This window comes from Pleurodeles waltl, chromosome 9 (assembly GCF_031143425.1).
Source record: "Pleurodeles waltl isolate 20211129_DDA chromosome 9, aPleWal1.hap1.20221129, whole genome shotgun sequence".
Lineage (NCBI taxonomy): Eukaryota > Metazoa > Chordata > Amphibia > Caudata > Salamandridae > Pleurodeles > Pleurodeles waltl.
In genome coordinates this window covers 215,900,048-215,919,739 of record NC_090448.1, presented here as the reverse complement: position 1 = coordinate 215,919,739, position 19,692 = coordinate 215,900,048, and the positions used below count along the sequence as shown (strand labels likewise).

The 19,692-nt window shown below is 45.3% G+C and overlaps 1 protein-coding gene across 2 annotated transcripts in view; it reads right to left on the bottom strand.

Annotated features, from left to right (window-relative positions):
* The window catches only part of LOC138259095 (monocarboxylate transporter 2-like), a 102,980-nt gene that overhangs the window by 42,871 nt on the left and 40,417 nt on the right, over positions 1 to 19,692 (bottom strand). For both annotated transcript variants that reach the window (XM_069206574.1, XM_069206575.1), the window contains exon 3: positions 15,999 to 16,142. In XM_069206574.1, the coding sequence (XP_069062675.1) occupies positions 15,999 to 16,142 (144 nt within the window). The remainder of the gene's footprint in view (positions 1 to 15,998; positions 16,143 to 19,692) is intronic.

Here is a 19,692-nt window from a genome sequence, read left to right as displayed (position 1 = left end):
CCTCATTGTAGCGTTCCTCTGCCCTTGTCCTGGGATTCCTCACTGGGGTCAGTAGCCATGACAGGTTGGGGTAGCCAGAGTCACCTGCAAATGGCCAGGGACAACTGTTAGACACACACTTACCTGTAGGGATATCCCCAGGCCCAGACAACCATTCCCACTGACTTGTTTCCAGGTGCTCACCTAATAGCCACACATGGTGCCTCTGGAGTTGACCGATCCCATAAGGGATGCTGCTATTCTACAGGATGTAAGCGTCATGCACTGAGCCAGGGAACTTGGCATTAACATGGGAGATGTACTGGTCCGCCAAACACAACATCTGCACATTCATGGAATGATAACTCTTCCGGTTTCTGTACACCTGTTCACTCCTGCGTGGGGGTACCAAAGCCACATGGGTCCCATCAATGGCACCTATGATGTTGGGGATATGTCCCAGGGCATAGAAGTCACCTTTCACTGAAGGCAAATCCTCCACCTGAGGGAAAACAATGTAGCTCTGCATGTGTTTCAGCAGGGCAGACAACACTCTGGACAACACATTGGAAAACATAGGCTGGGACATCCCTGATGCTATGGCCACTGTTGTTTGAAATGACCCACTTGCAAGGAAATGGAGTACTGACAACACCTGCACTTGAGGGGGGATTCCTGTGGGATAACAGATAGCTGACATCAGGTCTGGCTCCAGCTGGGCACACAGTTCCTGGGATTGTGGCACAGTCAAGCCTGTAGGTGATGATCACATGTCTTTCCTCCATTGTCGACAGGTCCACCAGCTGTCTGTACACCAGAGGATGCCGCCATCTCCTCACATGTCCCAGCGGACGGTGCCTATTAAGGACAACAGCGAGCACAGAGTCAACCAACTCAGAGGTACGTACCCAGAGCTTACACAGAACACTAATCAAAATCTGAAATTTGGCCTGTATGAGTGTTGAGGCAAGGCCTAGGTATGTGTGACGCAGTTAAAAATTAAGCCATGTGGGCCCCTGAAATGGCGGCTGCCTGACCTGTAAAGTGGGACAATGGGATGTGAGGTAACTGCGCTGGCGATGTACACCGTTGCAGTAGGCGGTCGAATACCGCAACGCAATGCTGCAATGGTTAACATTGGACCCTATTGGTACCAGGAGCCAATGACGATGTACGCCGGCGGTGACGGTACGCACCGCCGCGGACGTGACCGCATTTTCTATCTGTTCAGTCACTCGATACCTGATCTTCGACAGGAGAGCACCTACACTGCAAATGCTGCTTTGACCTCGGTCTGGAAGAGACAATGGCTCGTGCGTCTGGGGAAAGGGCCCCTACCTTCACATCGGAGGAGTTGGAGAAACTTGTGGATGGGGTCCTCCCCCAGTACACGCTACTCTACGGTCCTCCAGACAAACAGGTAAATACACTGGGAGCATGCTGTATGGGCTATGCCTGTGTGGAGTGGGGTCGATGAAAGATGGGGGGGGGGGGGATTGAGGCGTGCATGAAACGACGGTGAGTGCATGTGCATCATGGCAAGGGTAGGGATAGGGGCCAATGACTGGGACGGTGCATTTGGTAATAACTTTCTTTTCCCGCTGTACAATTCATGTAGGTCAGCACCCAACAGCAAAAAGAGATTTGGCGTGCCATCGCCAAGGACGTCTGGACCCTGGGGGTCTACCACAGACGGAGCACCCACTGCCATAAGAAATGGGAGGACATTCGCCGCTGGAGCAAAAAGACGGCGGAGGCCCAGCTGGGGATGGCCTGCCAACGTGGGAGGGGTGCCCGTTGCACCATGACCCCCCTGATGCTCAGGATCCTGGCAGTGGAGTACCCGGAGTTGGATGGGCGCTTGGAGGCATCACAGCAGCTACAAGGGGGTGAGTACACTCTCTTTCTGCTGATTGTGCGCGCAGTGGAGGTGTCTGGGTGGGGGAGGTGGGCTGTGTGTTTCCCTAGGCCAGGGCGAGTGTGCTAGTTAGGTCCCCTTGTTCTGGCAGACCCTGTGGCACCCCACCCCACCTGTGTACAGTGCCAAAGTACACCTAGCCAGGCTCCTGTGTCATCCATGAGTGCAGATGTCGTCCATAGCCTTGTAGGCCATGTCTCAGGGAACAGTGGAGGCCAAGTGCACGGCGAAGTGCAGGGGGCTTCTGTGTCTGTTGTGTCCGCCAACGGTAGCGGTAATGCATGCACTCAACATGTCTTTTTTCTGTTGTCCCCTCCCTTTTTGTGGTCTCCCTGTTCTTGTGTGCATTAGCATCATCAGGCGGAGGAGCAGTGGCACCGGAGCAGGAGGGAGCCGCATCCCACATGGCCCTGGAGGGCGACACTATGGTCTCGGAGTTCACCAGTGGGACAGAGGGCAAGGGGAGCTCCACGGTGGGGACAGGAGCTGACACCAGTGACACGGACTCGTCCTCTGATGGGAGCTCCATTGTGGTGGCGGCAACATCTGTGCCCCCCACATCTACAGGTACAGTCGCCACACCCCCACCAGCACCGCCCTCCCAGCAGCCCCTCAGCCTTTGCCCTGTGCCCGCTCACCCAGGAGGGTGGGCATCCCCTTCGCCCCAGGCACCTCAGCCCCTGCCCCAGTCACCCCTGCTGCCCTCAGTGAGGAGGCAGTTGACCTCCTCAGGTCCCTCACTGTTGGGCAGTTTACCATTTTGAATGCCATCCAGGGTGTAGAAAGGCAGTTGCAACAAACAAATGCATTCCTGGAGGGCATTCATTCTGGTCAGGCGGTCCTTCAGCGAGCTTTTAAGACTCTGGCCTCAGCACTGATGGCAGCCATTGTCCCTGTCTCTAGCCTCCCCCCTCCAACTTCCTCCACCCAGATCCAATCCCCTCTACTTCAGCCTATCCCAAGCACACCTTCAGACTAGCAAGCACACACATCAACACACAAGGGAAGCTCAGGCAAACATAAGCACCACACATCCCACAGGCACTCACGCAAGCATCACACACATGCAGACACACCAACATCCACTGCATCCACTGTGTCCCCCTCCTCCTCTTCCTCTTCCCTCCCAGTCTCGTCTCCACTCACATGTGCATGCACTACATCTACAGCCACTACTTCCATCACCAGCACACCCACCACCACACCCTGCTCACGTGCACTCACCACCCCCACTGCCATTCACACACCCCCGGTGTCCTCTCCCAGTGTGTCTGTGACGCCACCTCCCAAGATACACAAACGCAAGCACACACAAACCCAACAGCCATCCACCTCACGACAGCCTCCTGGGCAGTCACCTTCACCCAAAGTCACCACGAACACCTCCTACAACCACAACCTCTTCCTCCACTCCCAAACCCCCTCCAGCTACCCGTCCCAGTGTTCCCCAAAAACTTTTCCTGTCCAACCTTGACCTCTTTCCCACACCTCCCCCACCTCGTCCGTCTCCTAGGGCCCGACTCTCCAGGTCCCAACCTAGCACCTCAGCCACAACATCTCCGGGACCAGTGGTGCCTGTAGTCACCGGAATCTGGAGTGCACCGGCCACCAGGGCAGCCAGTGTGTCACAGAGCCACAGCACGGACAGTCTCCCACTTGTCAAGCATCAAAAGTTGGCCAGTGCCCGGCGGGAGAGGGGGAAGACTCCTGCCACCAAAGCCGCTCCCAGGGGTACAGGTGGGAGTGTGGAGTCAGCTGCGACACCTTCCAAGGTGGGGAAGGGCCACAAGAAAGTCAGCAAGTTTGGGAAGAGCAGCATGGCGGAGAAGACCGCCATCAACCCCGCTGCCCAGGAGGCGACCGCCACCAGCCCAGCTGCCCAGGAGGCGACCGGCACCAGCCCTGCTGCCCAGGAGGCCACCGCTACCAGCCCTGCTGCCCAGGAGGCCACCGCTACCAGCCCTGCTGCCCAGGAGGCCACCGCCACCAGCACTGCTGCCCAGGAGGCCACCGCCACCAGCACTGCTGCCCAGGAGGCCACCGCCACCAGCACTGCTGCCCAGGAAGCCACCGCCATCATCCCCGCTGCCCAGGAGGCCACCGCCACCAGCCCTGCTGCCCAGGAGGCCACTGCCAGCACCAGCCCCGCTGGGCCAGACAAGACCACCAGCACCAGCCCCGCTGGGCCATGAAGGACCGCCAGCACTAGCCCTGCAGGGCCAGACAGGACCGCAAGCACCAGCCCCGCTGGGCCATGAAGGACCGCCAGCAGCGAGTCACTGCAAAGGACCCCGCCGCAACAAGCACCGCTAAACAAGGCACCACCGCAACAAGCACCACTGAACAGGGCACCACCGCCACAAGCACCGCTGAACAGGGCACCGCTGCCACAAGCCCATGAGCGCCAAGGGCACTGACGCTACTGAGTCCGTCACAAGCAGGATGAAGCACTCTGGGCACAAAGCCCCCTCCAGAACCAGTGGAGTATCACATCCACTACTTGAGTCCTTGACAGGATGAAGCACTCTGGGCACAAAGCCCCCTCCAGAACCAGTGGAGAAAGGCATCCACTACCTCAGTCCTTGGTAGGATGAAGCACTCTGGGCACAAAGCCCCCTCCAGAACCAGTGGAGTATCACATCCACTACTTGAGTCCTTGACAGGATGAAGCACTCTGGGCACAAAGCCCCCTCCAGAACCAGTGGAGTATCACATCCACTACCTGAGTCCTATGCAGGATGAAGCACTCTGGGCACAAAGCCCCCTCCAGAGCCAGTGGAGAAAGGCATCCACTTGAGAGACTGTGGCTTTGCCCTCCCTAGGATGGAACAGTGGGAAACCCACCCACTGTAGAGACTTGAGAGACTGTGGCTTTGCACTCCCAGGATTTAACAATGGGCATGTGGCCCCTCGTGGATTTGGCGCCATGCACTCAACCGGATCAGGTGCCCACCCTTTCCCTTCCCCCTGAGGTGCCTGTTTTATTGCTATCCGATGCCCCTGCAGTGTTCTCTCCTTCATGGTCGGGGATTGAGTGTGGGCCTCGCCCATACCGTGTAGGCCCAGTGTTCCACGGACTTCAATGGAGCACTATCTGGACTACTATTCTTGGTGTATATTTTGTTGATAGTTTATATATATATATTTTTGCCTACTGAATTTTAAGATATTACAATGGTTACACACATTTTCTTTGGTCTTTGCATTCTTCCAGGGGGGTTGCGGGGTGTAACTGTAATGTATCAATATGTCTTAGTGTGTGTGTTGTTGTGGGTGAGGGTGGGGGTGGGGGAGTTGCGTATTGCATGGGTGTGTCCCTGTTTTTTCCCTCCCCCGTGTCGCAGGTGCAGTACTCACTGTGGTCTTCGCTGCCGGCATTCGTGCTCCTGGTAGAGGAGCAAGAAGATAAGGGCTAGCAGGATCTGCAGCTCTGGTTCCATGGCGTCCTGGTTCCTCGTGGGGTGGGTAGAGTTGAGTGTTTTTGCTTCGAAGTCCTGTTTCTGCCGTGTTTTTGTCCGCGGTGAATCCGCCCCGGAAAAGGTGGCGGATTGGTAGGTTGTGATACTGTAGGTGGTACTTTGTCCTCCGCCTGTCTGTTGGCGGTGACCGCCAAGCTGTTTGTTTGTACCGCTGTGGCGGTCGGAGTGTTAACGTGTCTGTCTTTGTTGCCGTTTTAACACCGTCCGCCAGGGTTGTAATGACCACCTAAATGTTTGTTCCATGTATATTAAGATGTTAGCCCACATATGGGGAACACATGATCCATGACTTTTCTAGTTTACTAATAGAATTGACATCAGGGCAGGAGTGTTTCTCAGTTTGAGTTAAAACATTCACTTTTTATAAATAAATTACTAAAGCATGATGTGGTTGCACACAGTAAATTTCCAAGAAATGTCAAAAAATCTTCCCACTAACTTGCTGCTTTACTGATGAAACTACATAGTGTACTAACAATAATCTGTGAAAATTGGGTTTCAGAAAACATTTATCCTTTGCACATCACCAAGTAAAGTGCTCTGATTTGTTTTGGTCCTTTTAAAATATTCTTTCATCACACAGAAGTACAAAAATGGGCTTTCACAACTACTAAAATATATTGGTTTGTAGACTTGACGTAGTTATTTAAATGTTGTGTGTTAGGAAAAAAACTACACTATATATTCTTTCATTTCACACTCTTTGTACAGCAGGTCAGACAGTTCACCTTACAAAATCCAGGAACTCTGTACTAAGAAGGAAAATTAATTGTAAGAAGGCAAACTGACTTTTGTTCTCTGTCTCTGAACACAGAGCAAATGTGACAAGAACAAGATTTAAATGTGTCTTTATTGCTCCTTCACTTTCTGACTGAACAGAACACCTGTTCTTTGTCAATTCACCAGAAGGGGCGAGTAGGTCCTAAAAATAGATCGGCCTGATAAAATATGACTCGCCCTAGACAGTCGGCGAGCAGATAATAACGAGGCCTGTGTGGGTAAAGAAAACCTTGTGGGACTCACGCAAGTCACCCTATCCTGGATTCTCCTAGGTGTCTAATTTTTATAAGTGTACAGGTTTGCTAAGTTTCTCTACGTGCCACCTGAGATAGGGCTCAAAATCCAAAGCTACCCACTTTGCAAAAAAAAAGGTCAGTTTAGAGTGGAAAAACGTGCTGTATCTACACTATGTTTTGGGCTGTTCCCTGCGCAGATACTAGGTCTATCCACACAAGTGAGGTACCATTTTTAGGTAAAGACTTAGGGGAATGCTAGTTGCAAGGACGTTTGTGGCTCTTCACAGATTCCAGAAGTTACCATCACAGAAATATGAGGACAATGTCTTTTTAGTCAAAGTTTGAGTTTACAAGGGATTTTAGGTAAACTAAACTGGTGAGAGCACCCAAGTCAACACATCCTGGATTACCCTAGGTATCTAGTTTTAAAAGATGTACAGGTTTGCTAGGTTTCCCTTAGGTGTCGGCAGAGCTGGGGCCCAAAATCTACAGCTATCCACTTTGTAACAAATGGGTCAGTTTGAATGGAAATGTGATATAGCCAAGTTGCTTTTTGGGTTGTTTTCTGTCATGGGTATTAGGCATACCAACACAAGCGAGGCACCATTTTTATGAGAAAACTTAGAGGAATGCTAGGTGGAAGGACGTTTGTGGCTTCCCACAGATTCCAGAACTTTCCATCACAGAAATATGAGGACAATGTGATTTTTAGTCAAGGTTTGAGCTTTGCAAGGGTTTCTGGATAAAGCAAACTGATTAGAGCCATGCATGTTACCTCATCCTAGATTCCCCTACATGTCTAGCTTTAAAAAATTTACAGGTTTGCTAGGTTTCCCTTGGTGCCGGCTGAGGTAGGGCACACAATCTACAGCTACCCACTTTGCAACAAATGGGTCTGTTTTTAAATGAAATATGATGCAGCCAAGTTGCGTTTTGGGGTGTTTCCTGTCATGGGTACTAGGCCTACCAACACAAGCAAGGCACCATTTTTATCAAAAGACTTAAGAGGAATGCTAGGTAGAAGGACATTTGTGGCTTCCCACAGATTCTAGAACTTTCCATCACAGAAACATGAGGGCAATGTGTTTTTAGTCAAAGTTTGAGCTTTGCAAGGAATTCTGGGTAAACCAACCTGATGAGAGCCATGCACATTACCCCATCCTAGATTCCCCTACGTGTCTAGCTTTCAGAAATGTACAGGTTTTCTAGGTTTCCCTAGGTGTTACATGCACTAGGGCACAAAACCTGCAGCTACCCACTTTGCAACAAATGGGTCCGTTTTGAAAGGAAACGTGATGTAGCCAAGTTGAGTTTTGGGCTGTTTCCTGTCAGGGGTATTAGGCCTACCAACCCAAGTGAGCTACCATTTTTACCAGAAGACTTAGAGGAATGCTAAGTGGAAGGACATTTGTGGCTTCCCATAGATTCCAGAACTTTCCATCACAGAAATATGAAGAAGTGTGTTTTTTTGTCAAAGTTTAAGCTTTGCTAGGGATTCTGGGTAAAACAACCTGATGAGAGCCATGCAAGTTACCCCATCCTAGTTCCCCCAACATGTCTAGCTTTCTAAAATATACAGGTTGGTAGGTTGCCCTAAGTGCTGGTTGAACTAGGACCCAAAATGGACAGCTACCCACTTAGCAAAAATGGGTCACTTTTGAGTAGAAAAATATGATGTATCCATGTTGCATTTTGGGCCGCTTCTGTCACAGGCATTAGGCCTACCCATACAAATGAGGTACAATTTTTATGAGAAGACTCAGGGGAATACTGGAGGAGGGAAGCTTGTGCCTCTCCAGAACTTTCCTTAACAGAAATGTGAAGGAAATGTGTTTTTTTAACTGAAAGTTGGAGGTTTGCATAGGATTCTGGGTGAAACAACCTGGTGAGAGCCACACAAGTCACCCAATCCTTGACTTCCTGAGAAGGCTAGTTTTCAGATCTGTACAGGGTTGCTAGGTTTCCTTAGTTGCCACTGAGCTAGGGCCCAAAATCCAAACACCTAGCAAAAAAAGAAAATGTCATATTTGAATGGAAAAATGTGATATATCTATGTTCCATTTTAGGCCTTTTCCTGTTTCAGGCACTAGGTCTATCCACACAAGTGAGGTACAATTTCTATCAGAAGCCACGTGGGAGCATAGTATAGTAGGATATTTGTTATTAACAATTAGATTTCTCTGCATTTGTGTCCTCCAAATGTAAGCCAGTGTGTAAGAAAGAAGACATTTTGTAAAATAGCCTCTAAATCATATGCTAGTACTGGTACCCACACATTTAGAGTTGTACTGTTCCTCAACTTCATATCTTGTGCCCATTTCAGAAATACATAGGTTTACTTGATACCCATTTTTCATTCTAACTAATTTCACTATATGAATTGGTCTTTACTATTGCATTGTGAAGCTCAGTTGTTGGCTTTGGGTACCTTGGATTCTTGGAAAACCTACAAACCCTATATATCATCTTGAACAAGAAGTGCCTAAGGGACCGAATGGTATATTGCTTTTTTGACAAAAAGTTACATAAAAACATCACAAATTACAATTTTTTCCTACTCATTTTCAGTATTTCTTTATTTAAACAGTTAGGGCCAGATGTAGCAATCTTCCAAATTGCGACTTGCAATTTGCGAGTCCAAGCGACTCGCAAATTGCAACTCGCAATTTGGAATGCAGAAAGGTGTCTCAGACACCTTCTGCGAGTTGCTATGGGGTCGCAAAGACCCACCTCATTAATATTAATGAGGTGGGTCGCAATTTGCGACCCCATAGCGATTCAGGGCACTCACGGGGATGGTGGCCTGCGGGGAACAGCAGACCACCATGTCCGTGACTGCTTTTAAATAAAGCAGTTTTTTTTTTCAAAGTGCAACCCGTTTTTCTTAAAGGAAAACGAGCTGCACTTTGAAAAAAAAAAAACGAAACCTTTAGTTTCGGTATTTTTCAGGGCAGGTAGTGGTCAATTGGACCACTGCCTGCCCTGAAAAATTATTTTTTGTGCCAGACACAAAGGGGAAGGGGTCCCATGGGGATACCTTACCGTTTGCGCCTGGGTTACCATCCACTTCAAGTGGATGGTAACTGCGCTTTCATTTGCGACCGCAATCGCGGTCGCAAATGAAAATGCATACCATTGCGACTCGCAAATAGGAAGGGAACACCCCTTCCTATTTGCGACTCAGAAATGCATTTTGCGAGTCGGCTCCGACACGCAAAAATGCATTTCTACATATCAAAGTGGCTTTAGCGACTCGCAAACGGCGATTTTCGCAGTTTGCGAATCGCTAAAGCTTTGCTACATCTGGTCCTTAGTTTCTTTGGGAAAGCCCTGAAAGATCTGCACAGATGACCCCTTTCTGAATTCACAATAGTGTCTACTTTTCATAAATCTATAGCTTTTCTGGATCACCCATGGGTTTGCACTGGTTTCCACCACAAACTGGAAATAGTTTGAGAGCACAAAAACAGGAATAATGGGCTAATCCCAAAAACTGTGGTAAGAAAATGTTTTTTTTATTTCAGCTCTGCATGTTCCTGAAAGCTGGGAAGATGATAACTTTAGCACAACAAGCCATTCACTGATGCCATTCTTAGAAAAAAAACAGACACTTTTGTCTAGGACACTTTTTCCTATTTTTACAGGAAAAAAATCTAAATTTAGCTATATTTTGCCTATTTTCTCAGTCCCCTCCATGGGATTCTACAAACCCCTAGGATGTTGGAAAAAAAGACACAAATTTGGCATGAATTCCTTAAGTGGAAAAAAAGTTATGGTTCCCTAAGCCCAAAGTACCCCAAATAGCTTAAGAAAAAAGAACTTAGCACTGGGGGTTTGGGGGTGGGCTCAGCAGCTAAGGTGTTAAAATAGAGTAGAAAAAAGGGACAACTTTCTGTTTTTATTTATTAAAGCAGCTACTCCAATTATATTCCATTGTAACAGCAGAACTCAATTGTAATAACTTATATAATAGTCTGGTTTGACTGTAATAACTTCTAATATTTGAGTTCCAGTGTCTTTTCTGTATAATCAGTGACTGTGTGTGTCAAAAGTCGGCAATTATAAAGAATTTAGGGCCAGATGTAAGAAGGCTTTTGCGCCTCGCAAACGGTGAAAAATGCAGTTTGCGAGGCGCAAAAGCCCTTACGCGATGTTGAAACACATTTTGCGAGTCTGTACCGACTCGCAAAATGTGTTTCAGACTCACAAATAGGAAGGGGTGTTCCCTACCTATTTGCGAGTCGCACCGTGATGTAGAGTTGATTTGTGACAACGAAAGCGGTCGCAAATCAACTCACAGTTACCATCCACTTGAAGTGGATGGTAACTCATTCGCAAATGGGAAGGGGTCCCCATGGGACCCCTTCCCCTTTGTGAATGCTCACAAAAAAGTTTTTTCCTATGGACCTATGGACCACTGCCTACTCTGAAAAAAACCGAAACTAAAAGGTTTCGGTATTGTTTCTATTTGCAGCTCGTTTTCCTTTAAGGAAAACGGGCTGCAAAGAGAAAATAAAAACTGCTTTATTGAAAAGCAGTCACGGACATGGTGGTCTGCTGTCTCCAGCAGGCCACCATCTCCGCGAGTGCCTAGACTCGCTATGGGGTCGCAAACTGCAACCCACCTCATAAATATTTATGAGGTGGGTCTTTGCGACCCCATAGGGAGTCGCAGAAGGTGTCTGAGACACCTTTCTGCATAACATTTTGCGAGGTGCAAATTGCGAGTCGCTGGGACTCGCAATTTGCACCTTGCAAAATGTTTTCTACCTACATCTGGCCCTTAGACACTGCCCTTTATACAGGGATTACAGAATTCCATCTATTATAGCTCAACTAGGGAATAGTCCACAAATGTGATGAACCACAGACAGTGAGTTCCTGTACCAGCAGGCCAGCAAAGTTGAGTACCTTTATTGGGTAATAGTGGCATCTGCAATTTACAGCGCCATATGCTAAAATTATATTATTGTTAAATTCAGATTGCTTGCAGACGTTGCTGCCAATAATGTATGAGAACAAGGAAGGTTGGCTGGTAAGCAGGTGCAAGACTGACACCACGGCGATGAGGTGAGAAGTATGACATTTCCAAATTGTTCTAAGAATTGGGCCCTATGAGTTTGTATCATAACAGATGGATGTGTAGAAAACAGAATTATATTGGGTGTGGCTGAAAGCAAACTGTAATCAAAAGCAACATAGTTTTCTCAACTGATGTGCTCCACTTGGTCAATGGAAGACATTGTTATTTTACCTGAGGCAATCTGGGGATCGTAAGAATCATTTATGTCTTAGAAGCCATACAATGGAGTTTGCGAATTTGCAGAGCCTCATGGCTTGCAATTTTGCATTCTTTTTTTAGGAGTAAAGGTACCTATTCAAAGGGTTTAGATATTTATAGGTTCGGAGAATTTCGAGAATCACACCTCTCTGCACCCTCTGAACCCCTCATTTACACTATATTAGCCTGGCTGTTGAAACGCCAATAAAATTAGCCACATCTGCCGAAACTCAGCCCTCTGCTAAGAGCACCTGGACCACCAGCCCACCTGCAGTAGAGAAGGAAGCTGTTCACGAACAGTTAAAATGGCCTGCTTGAAAAAGACACCCATGTACAAAGATAACACATGGAGGGCTTAATTGGGCAGTCCCGTGGCGTGGTTGTGTTAAATCTGCACCTCTGGATCCAATGGAACTGAAATTTCCATTACCTGCGGTGTGTACAGAAGCACATGGAAATTCAGGTTTTATTGAGGAAATCCCCTTATTAACGAGGAATTGCAGAAGCATTGGTAACCTCAGGTCCAGTTCCTGTGGTGCTTTGCAATTCTCCACATATATTGATCCTCTGAGAGTTTGGCTGATTTCAGCAGAAATCTGCAGGGAAAACATGAGAAGTCTGTGGTAACTCTGCATACTTCCTAATTTCTGAAGGTCCAGGTAACAAACCTAACAGGAATTACAGGCCTTTCATATAAAGGAACAAGGACACAAAGATAAGCTCACATGCACAGCTAATAAGCAGCAAGAGCACCCATTTTCATGTGTGACACCTCCAGCCAGTTCTAAGTATTTGGCCAGAAATTATCATGCTAGAATTTCTAAAAAAATAATAATACTTATAACGAAAAAAGACAAACTGCAAGTCTAAGAAGGCAACAAATGGTCTGTTGCACAAAAGTAAGAACTGACTGAAGGTGCCATACATAGCATGGGACACTAGGCAGCCACACACAAGTGTATTTTAATGTAAAAATACATGCCTGCTTCATGGTCCTGAAACCTGCACTTCTTTATGACTTTATGCTTCAGCACGCCATTGTGGTAAATGCCATTCAGTAGAAAAAAAAAATTTGAGTACCAATTTAACTTTATTCAATCATTCTACTCCTCTCAAAATCTTTGGTGATCAGTCTCTATATTGAAAGATTTTCCAATGCAGTGGAGATGAGTACCTTGCAATAGAACACTGTAGCCATTTGTGTTAAACATAGATACTATCGTTCAGGTAATGCACTGCCTAACTCAAACGATTTCTGTTAAGACTACGAGTTGACAAGCAAAAGTATCTTCATCATACCTGTAAAGAATTCAATTATTATTTAGAGTGGATGCCTGCACTTCACAGAATAATCACAACCCTTGTCAGGGTGAACCCCACTTAGCTGACATGAGCTCAACCCCTAGTAGCTATGGAAAAGAACAGACAAACTTAGCTTAGGGTCTTGTGAAAGATATTTATGCAATACCGAAACAGCAATAAAGTAAAAAAGGCAAACAATAAAATTCCAAACCGAATTAGAAAATAGAGTAAAATGTAATAAACAAAATGACATAAAAATGACAGAAGTCCTATAAGGGGAGCAGAAGATTTGAACTTTTAAAGATTTAAGTAGAAACAATAGAAAAAAGTGCTAAGCACCAATGATAGTCTACGGTCGCAGTAGACCAGGAGCTATGCTCAATTTCAGGCTGAAAGCAATGGGTCAGAGGTTGGATATACCAACTAGGTTCATCCTGCTCAATGATTGTATCTTTTGTCTTTTAGGTTCCACATTTTCAGAGATTGGGCGCAGCTCCTAAGGCTCCCTGGACTTCAGGGGAAGGACCTAGGGGACAGGATTCACTCTCACAGAGGCCACCAGCAAGAATCAGTCCAGGTTCAGTTGCTTCTAGTCAGCTGGGTACTCTAGAGAAAAGGCCTCTTGCAGCTTACTTTATGTTCCTGTAGACACACAGGAGGTTAGCCAACTGACCCTTGGAGTCCACTTCTTTGTCCTGGGTGCAGGGGGAGCAGGTCAAGTCCTTCAGAGCTTCTCTCGGGTTTCATACATCAGGTCAAGCCCTCCTTTGTTCTTCCACAGGCGTAGAAAGAGTTTAGAAGACAGTGCCTGCGGATGCCATATTTATGCTTGTCACCAGCTATTGGGTGGAGATGACTCCTGGCTCTTTCCTAACCAATGCTGTAAAATTTCCAAGGGGTTACCCTACCCAGTTTTGCAGCTTCCAGAAAGCTCAGCGAAGTTAAGGATATGTTTCGAAAAGTTACTTTAGCTTAATATTTATTATAAATCTGACTTCAACATTGAATTGGATTCCAATAACTATTAAAAATAGCAGTTATTTCTAGCTTGTCCTTTTCCCCAGTTAGCAGTACTATGATTTTAATCTGCACTCTGTTTTCCTACATAGGACAGCTAAGCCTAAAACAGTGAAAAAAGTGCTAAGCTAGGTCCTTTCTCAAACGAAACACAAGCAACCCAAGACTGGTTTCAACTTAGTTGGGAATCTTCAGTCGGGTGTAGCATGCTTTGAGTGGCACTGTGAGCACCAGTACACATCAGAGCATAGCCTTGCCACTGACGGCATAAACACATAAAGGAAGAGCCCACTCAGGAAGAAACCGGTCTTGTGTTGCTTGTATTACAATTCAGGGAGGAGCTGGACTGGCAGTCCAGGCTGGACTGATCCTATTGGCGCACGGTCACGAGTGGTTTGCATATGGCTGGGTCTAAACTCAGGTGGTATGGTGGGCAAAAGAATGATAGGGTTAAATGCCCCAAGCAATTACCAGTGGTGAGACTTATTGAAAGGATTCCTCCCCCCATCTTTTTGTGTCTGATGCACCACTGCCCTAATTGGCAACTGTATGCACAGAGGCGGTGCTGTGCTCACTGTGACATTAGAGCCAAGCTACAGGCAACTGACTAGACTCAATCAGGGTGAGACCGGTCTTAGGTTGCCTGTGTTTTGGTTCACAGAAAACCTAGTCAGGCAGTTCAAGCTTAATTGCTCCTCTGGAGCAGAGTTGAGACTGATTTTCATATTGGTGGGTCCAAACTGAGGTGGCGTTGTAGGCAAAAGAACGATGGGTTTGAATGTTACCTCGAGCAACTGCCAGTAGTTCCTCCAATGAAACTTTGTGTGTTTGTGTGGTTGATATTCCGTGCAAAACACCATGCATGTGTTATTTAGCAATCACAATACAAAGAACAATTAATATTATTGAGGCAGTATGTTCCGAAACCCCCTGAAGTTTTGTGACGCAATATATTAGTACATGGGTTGCAGTGCAAAATAACAGACAAAGTCGGTGTAGGATTTGCACACACTACTAACAACCTGGCTGTTAGTTCATCTAATGTTCAATTACAGTACAGCAATGACAAGATGGATTTCCAAGGAGTTGTCTTTTCAGAAATGGCAGTTGCTGGTTATCAACAGCCTCTTTACACATAATGTACTCATTTTGACAATTGAGTGCCGTACACTCCATCTTATTTTTTTTTGCTGCCAGAATGAGTCAATTGACAGCAAATCTGTCAGATTACCCCAAACAATAATAGCACATCGTTGACTGTTTTGGGTGCCATGGATTTTGTGTACATGATGCAAAGGGTAAAGTGGAATTTGCTGAGGAATCTCTAAGAAATCTTTTTTAAGGAACTTTCCCCGTAATTGGATAATGGATATTAAATGTCAAAGTGGTTGTAGGCTCCAATGTTAGGTGACCTAATTTGTAGTTTCAAAGTACAATACTGCAACAGTTATGTATATTAGAGAATTAATAATTCCTATATACAAATTTAAAAACAGTATCTACGAAACAAGTATTGGCTGGGTGGAAGCAATATAGATTGAGGATTGAAGGCGACTGACAGTGGGCCAAACAATATGAACCAAAGCAAAAATGTTTGAATGAAGTAATGAGATATGCACCCTGACTATTGAAGCTGGAATATCGAGGTATAAGAATATCGAGGACAAAATATTGAATCCAAATTACTGAAAGGTAAGTAAGTATAGATTTTTTATATGTAATTCCACATATATGTACCTTGACAATACATATATCATCAAGGTACGTAGATGTGGAGTTAGGAACAGTAAATCTATATTAATTAGCACCCGCACCACTTCAGCGCTACAACAGGAATACATTATGAAGCCAAAATATAATTGCTATATTCAGGGCAAATAGCAGATACAGCATTTAATATAACCTTCTTAGTTATACATTTTCAACATTTTCACAAAGGTGATAGAAAATACAATTAATGGAGATTCTTAGAATAAAACAACTGATTTGGTGAAATTGTTTACTACCTCCAATTAGTCCAACGCATATGTAGAGCTGCAGAATATTTGTACAGAACGATGCAGATATCATCCCTGTTCCACAAAGGAGTCCTCCAAAGATAACAACAGGCCTGCTACCAAAACGATTCACTAAAACACTGCTAATGGGGCCTAGTGAAATGCAAAAAGATACACGTTTTAGTTTGATGTATGCATTTTGTAAATCAATGAATACTTTATTTTCACAGTAATCAATTGGTGGTAGTCGTTTTAAGTAAAGTATTGCAACTTAAAACGTTATAAATGGCATCATCACATGACAAATTTGTAAAATGACAAAATATGAAAAAAGTTCTTGCCTGACAGCCCAATGTACAACAAGTAACACCAAATCTACAGAATACAAAACGTAGCACAGTTCGGCTTAGTCTGCCCCTTTAGACAGCGCACTGATTTCTGCAAATGGTTCCATTGTCATTTTGCATCGGCAACTGATTAAGAAAATAGTCCAAAGTGATTTCTTGCAGCTCTCGCTGGGTGCTCCAATGAAAATCTGAGTGCCAGGCAGACCCCATTATACTGCCACAATACTGTCACCTTGAAGCCTCCTGCTTCCTCAGCTGGACTGCTCCTGACTAATTGAAAACACCCAGAGGGCCCCCTGGTTAGGCAATGTTCTATGGCAGTGCCCTGCTCCAAGGTAATGAGAAAATAATTAATAACAACAGCTAAACCACGGAAGACCTAACAACGAAGGGTTTATAAAAATCAGTCTTTACACCAACTGTTTTTGCAACTAATTTTTTCACTATGAATATGCTTTTACCACGGATATCTTGACAACGAATTTCAAAGTAAAGACATGAATAGTAAGGCATACTTGCGGTAAAATGTTTAAATATATATATATATACATATATATATATATATATACACACACACATATACATACATACACATTTTATATATATATATATATATACACACATACATACACACACACACACACTAACACACATTAGAGGTTAGGGTGTGTATTTTTAGGATTTAGAGTAGACATAGGGTTTTGGGTGCAAGATTATTTTTAGGGTTTTGGTGGGTATAGGTTTTAGGATGGAAAAGGTATTTTTGGGATTTAGGGTGGGTATGTGTTTTTGGGTGGTAAGGGTAATTTTAGGGTTTAAGGGGGGTATGGGTTGTTGTGTGGTTAAAGTATTTTACGGTTTAGGGTGGGTATGGGTTTTTTGGGTGGGAAAGGTAATTTTAGTTTTTAGGGTGGGTATGGGTTTGTGGGTGGCAAGGGTATTTTTCGGTTTAGGGTGGGTATGTTTTTTTTGGGTGGTAAGGGCAATTTTAGGACTTAGTGCGGGTCTAGATTTTGGGATGGCAAGGTTATTTTGGGGGTTTAGAGGAGATAGATATATATATATATATATATATTTACACTTACTTGTTTGTTTTTACCACAAGTACGCCTTTAGCATAGATGCTTTTACAATGGAAATTTATACTCACATTTTATATGTAAATGGAAAAAAAACTTTTTTTATATTTTACAACGGAAATGTAAGTATCCTATAAGTAAAAATAAACTCAACCCACATTTAAAGGTATATCTATATGCTCTATATGTTTTAAAAAGGGCATAAGGGTAAAATACTTACATTTTCGTTGTAAAGGCATTCGTTGTAAATGAGTCCTGATTCTGTCATTCATTCCCAAGGTAAGCTTGGTCATTAGTTTGAATAGCAGTCATGTCCCACACTACTACTCATGCTCCCGCACCCCAAAGTGCCAAAACTGTCTGCTAAGAGCAATGGTGAAGCACGCTCCCCTAAGGGGTCTCACCAGATTCATTTCCTACTACAAGGGCACTCGTTGAGGCCCTCGCATTGTCTAGGCAGCCCTGGTCTACTGCTGCTCCAGGAAGTGTATGCTCAGTAGCACATGTTCACTGTCAGAGTGACTGTAGATCCCTTTTGGAAAGAGGTGGGGGTTCAGGTTCAGCTGCAGGTCTGTTAGATGGCACTGCCTGTGTGTTTTGATTCAGATAGCCCACACTTTTCTGGCATGTCCCCTTCGAGAGCTGATGCCTGCATTAAGGAGGAGAATTGTAGTGCTGAACCATGAATCTACCCCTTCAGGGTAGATTGATGGGGTAGATTTCTGTGCGTTGTGGAGTATTTCATAGGCAGCATGAACTAAGTAAGGTTGTTGTATGGCTATTTTAGTGATGCTTTTAGGCACGTTATTTTAGCAACTAGGCCTGCCGCTTGTGCCCTTTAACCCAATTACATTTTATTATGCTTCATTTTTAATATTTCAGAATCAGCCACACTCACAGCGCTGTTTTATTTTCTTTATCTAGTTGTTATTTTGCCTAGGAAAGCATTGTGTTTCTGAACAAGACATTCTTTTCACTTTGTGCTTTCCTTAAGGCTGCAGTGAGATAGGGTTACGGGTAAAGTGGTACACTGCGTCTCCAACATTTATAGAAACACACACATCTTTACATGGGGACATTTTCTCAGAACAACAGCTGTTTTATTACAAAAACACTTCTCTGTCCCATGCATGTTAGAGGGAGATTCCAACCAGATGACCACAAGCGTATGCTGATTGACTTTGCTACAGCTGCTTGCTGAGACTACCCCTCCTGTAAGATCACATGGGCAATGTGATTGTACTGGACTGAAATAAGGCACACCCAGCCTGGTTGGGGTCAAAAAGGGAACTGCGTCAACGCAGCCCTAACTTTATTAAGAGACCTCGGTTCCGCCCTGCGTCAGGACATGCGGAACCTGGTCCCAGCAAAAGGGAGAGCCCGGGTGGCTCTCTACAGTTCCCTGGCCTACATGGCGATGGTGTCTCTATGGGCAACAGGCTTCCTTGCTCAGGTATGGGAGATGATACCTTCCCAGAGGGTAACCCTGAAGTGCGGATTAGGGCTTATAATGTTGTGCTCTAGCATAACTTAAGTAGGAACCACGCATATTACTCATAGTGACAGAAAGGTGGAATGTTTCACTTTTTGTTGTCTCCATTCTGCTTCTAATATGTTTCATCAATCTAATTATGGCAATTCATGCAATTTTATCTAAGATGCAGCTGATTCAATAAACCTTATTGAACCATTTTCTGCGTCTGTTTGTCTTTGCATGTGTGAAACTAATGTAACTGAGAGAAAAGGATGAGATCTGATCCACCACGATTTCCCTGATAAGTAATGCACCCGGTTGCCACAAATCATCCCTGTTCTTTGGCAGAGATAAGGCACTGCTAGTTGTCAGGAAACGGATTAGGTCGACAGTTGTCACATGGTGAGGGACTGGACTCAGTTCCCCACAATTCAGGTGATGCTGCCACCCAAACCCAGCAGCCTCATTAGTATAATGAGAGCCCACGTGACATCACACTGCCAACGTTTGGTAAGGCACTTACTTTTGGATCCTCTTGATTATCTCGGTCTCACAACGTGCTAAAGGCACCGCAATACTATCTACGGAGACGTCTGTGGTATTGAGGATTTCCTTATTAGCTAGGTAGGTAGTACCTCTCCAACGCTATAGGTTGTTCAAGCTTGAGAAATAAACTGTATAGCTTTCTAAAATACTTGTAGAGGAATATGTCCTCCATTGTTGTTAAGTTTGTCAACTGAGAGCACTCTTTACAGTGCGCAATGTAAGACATGATTTGCTTTAGGATATAATACCCAGGTAGC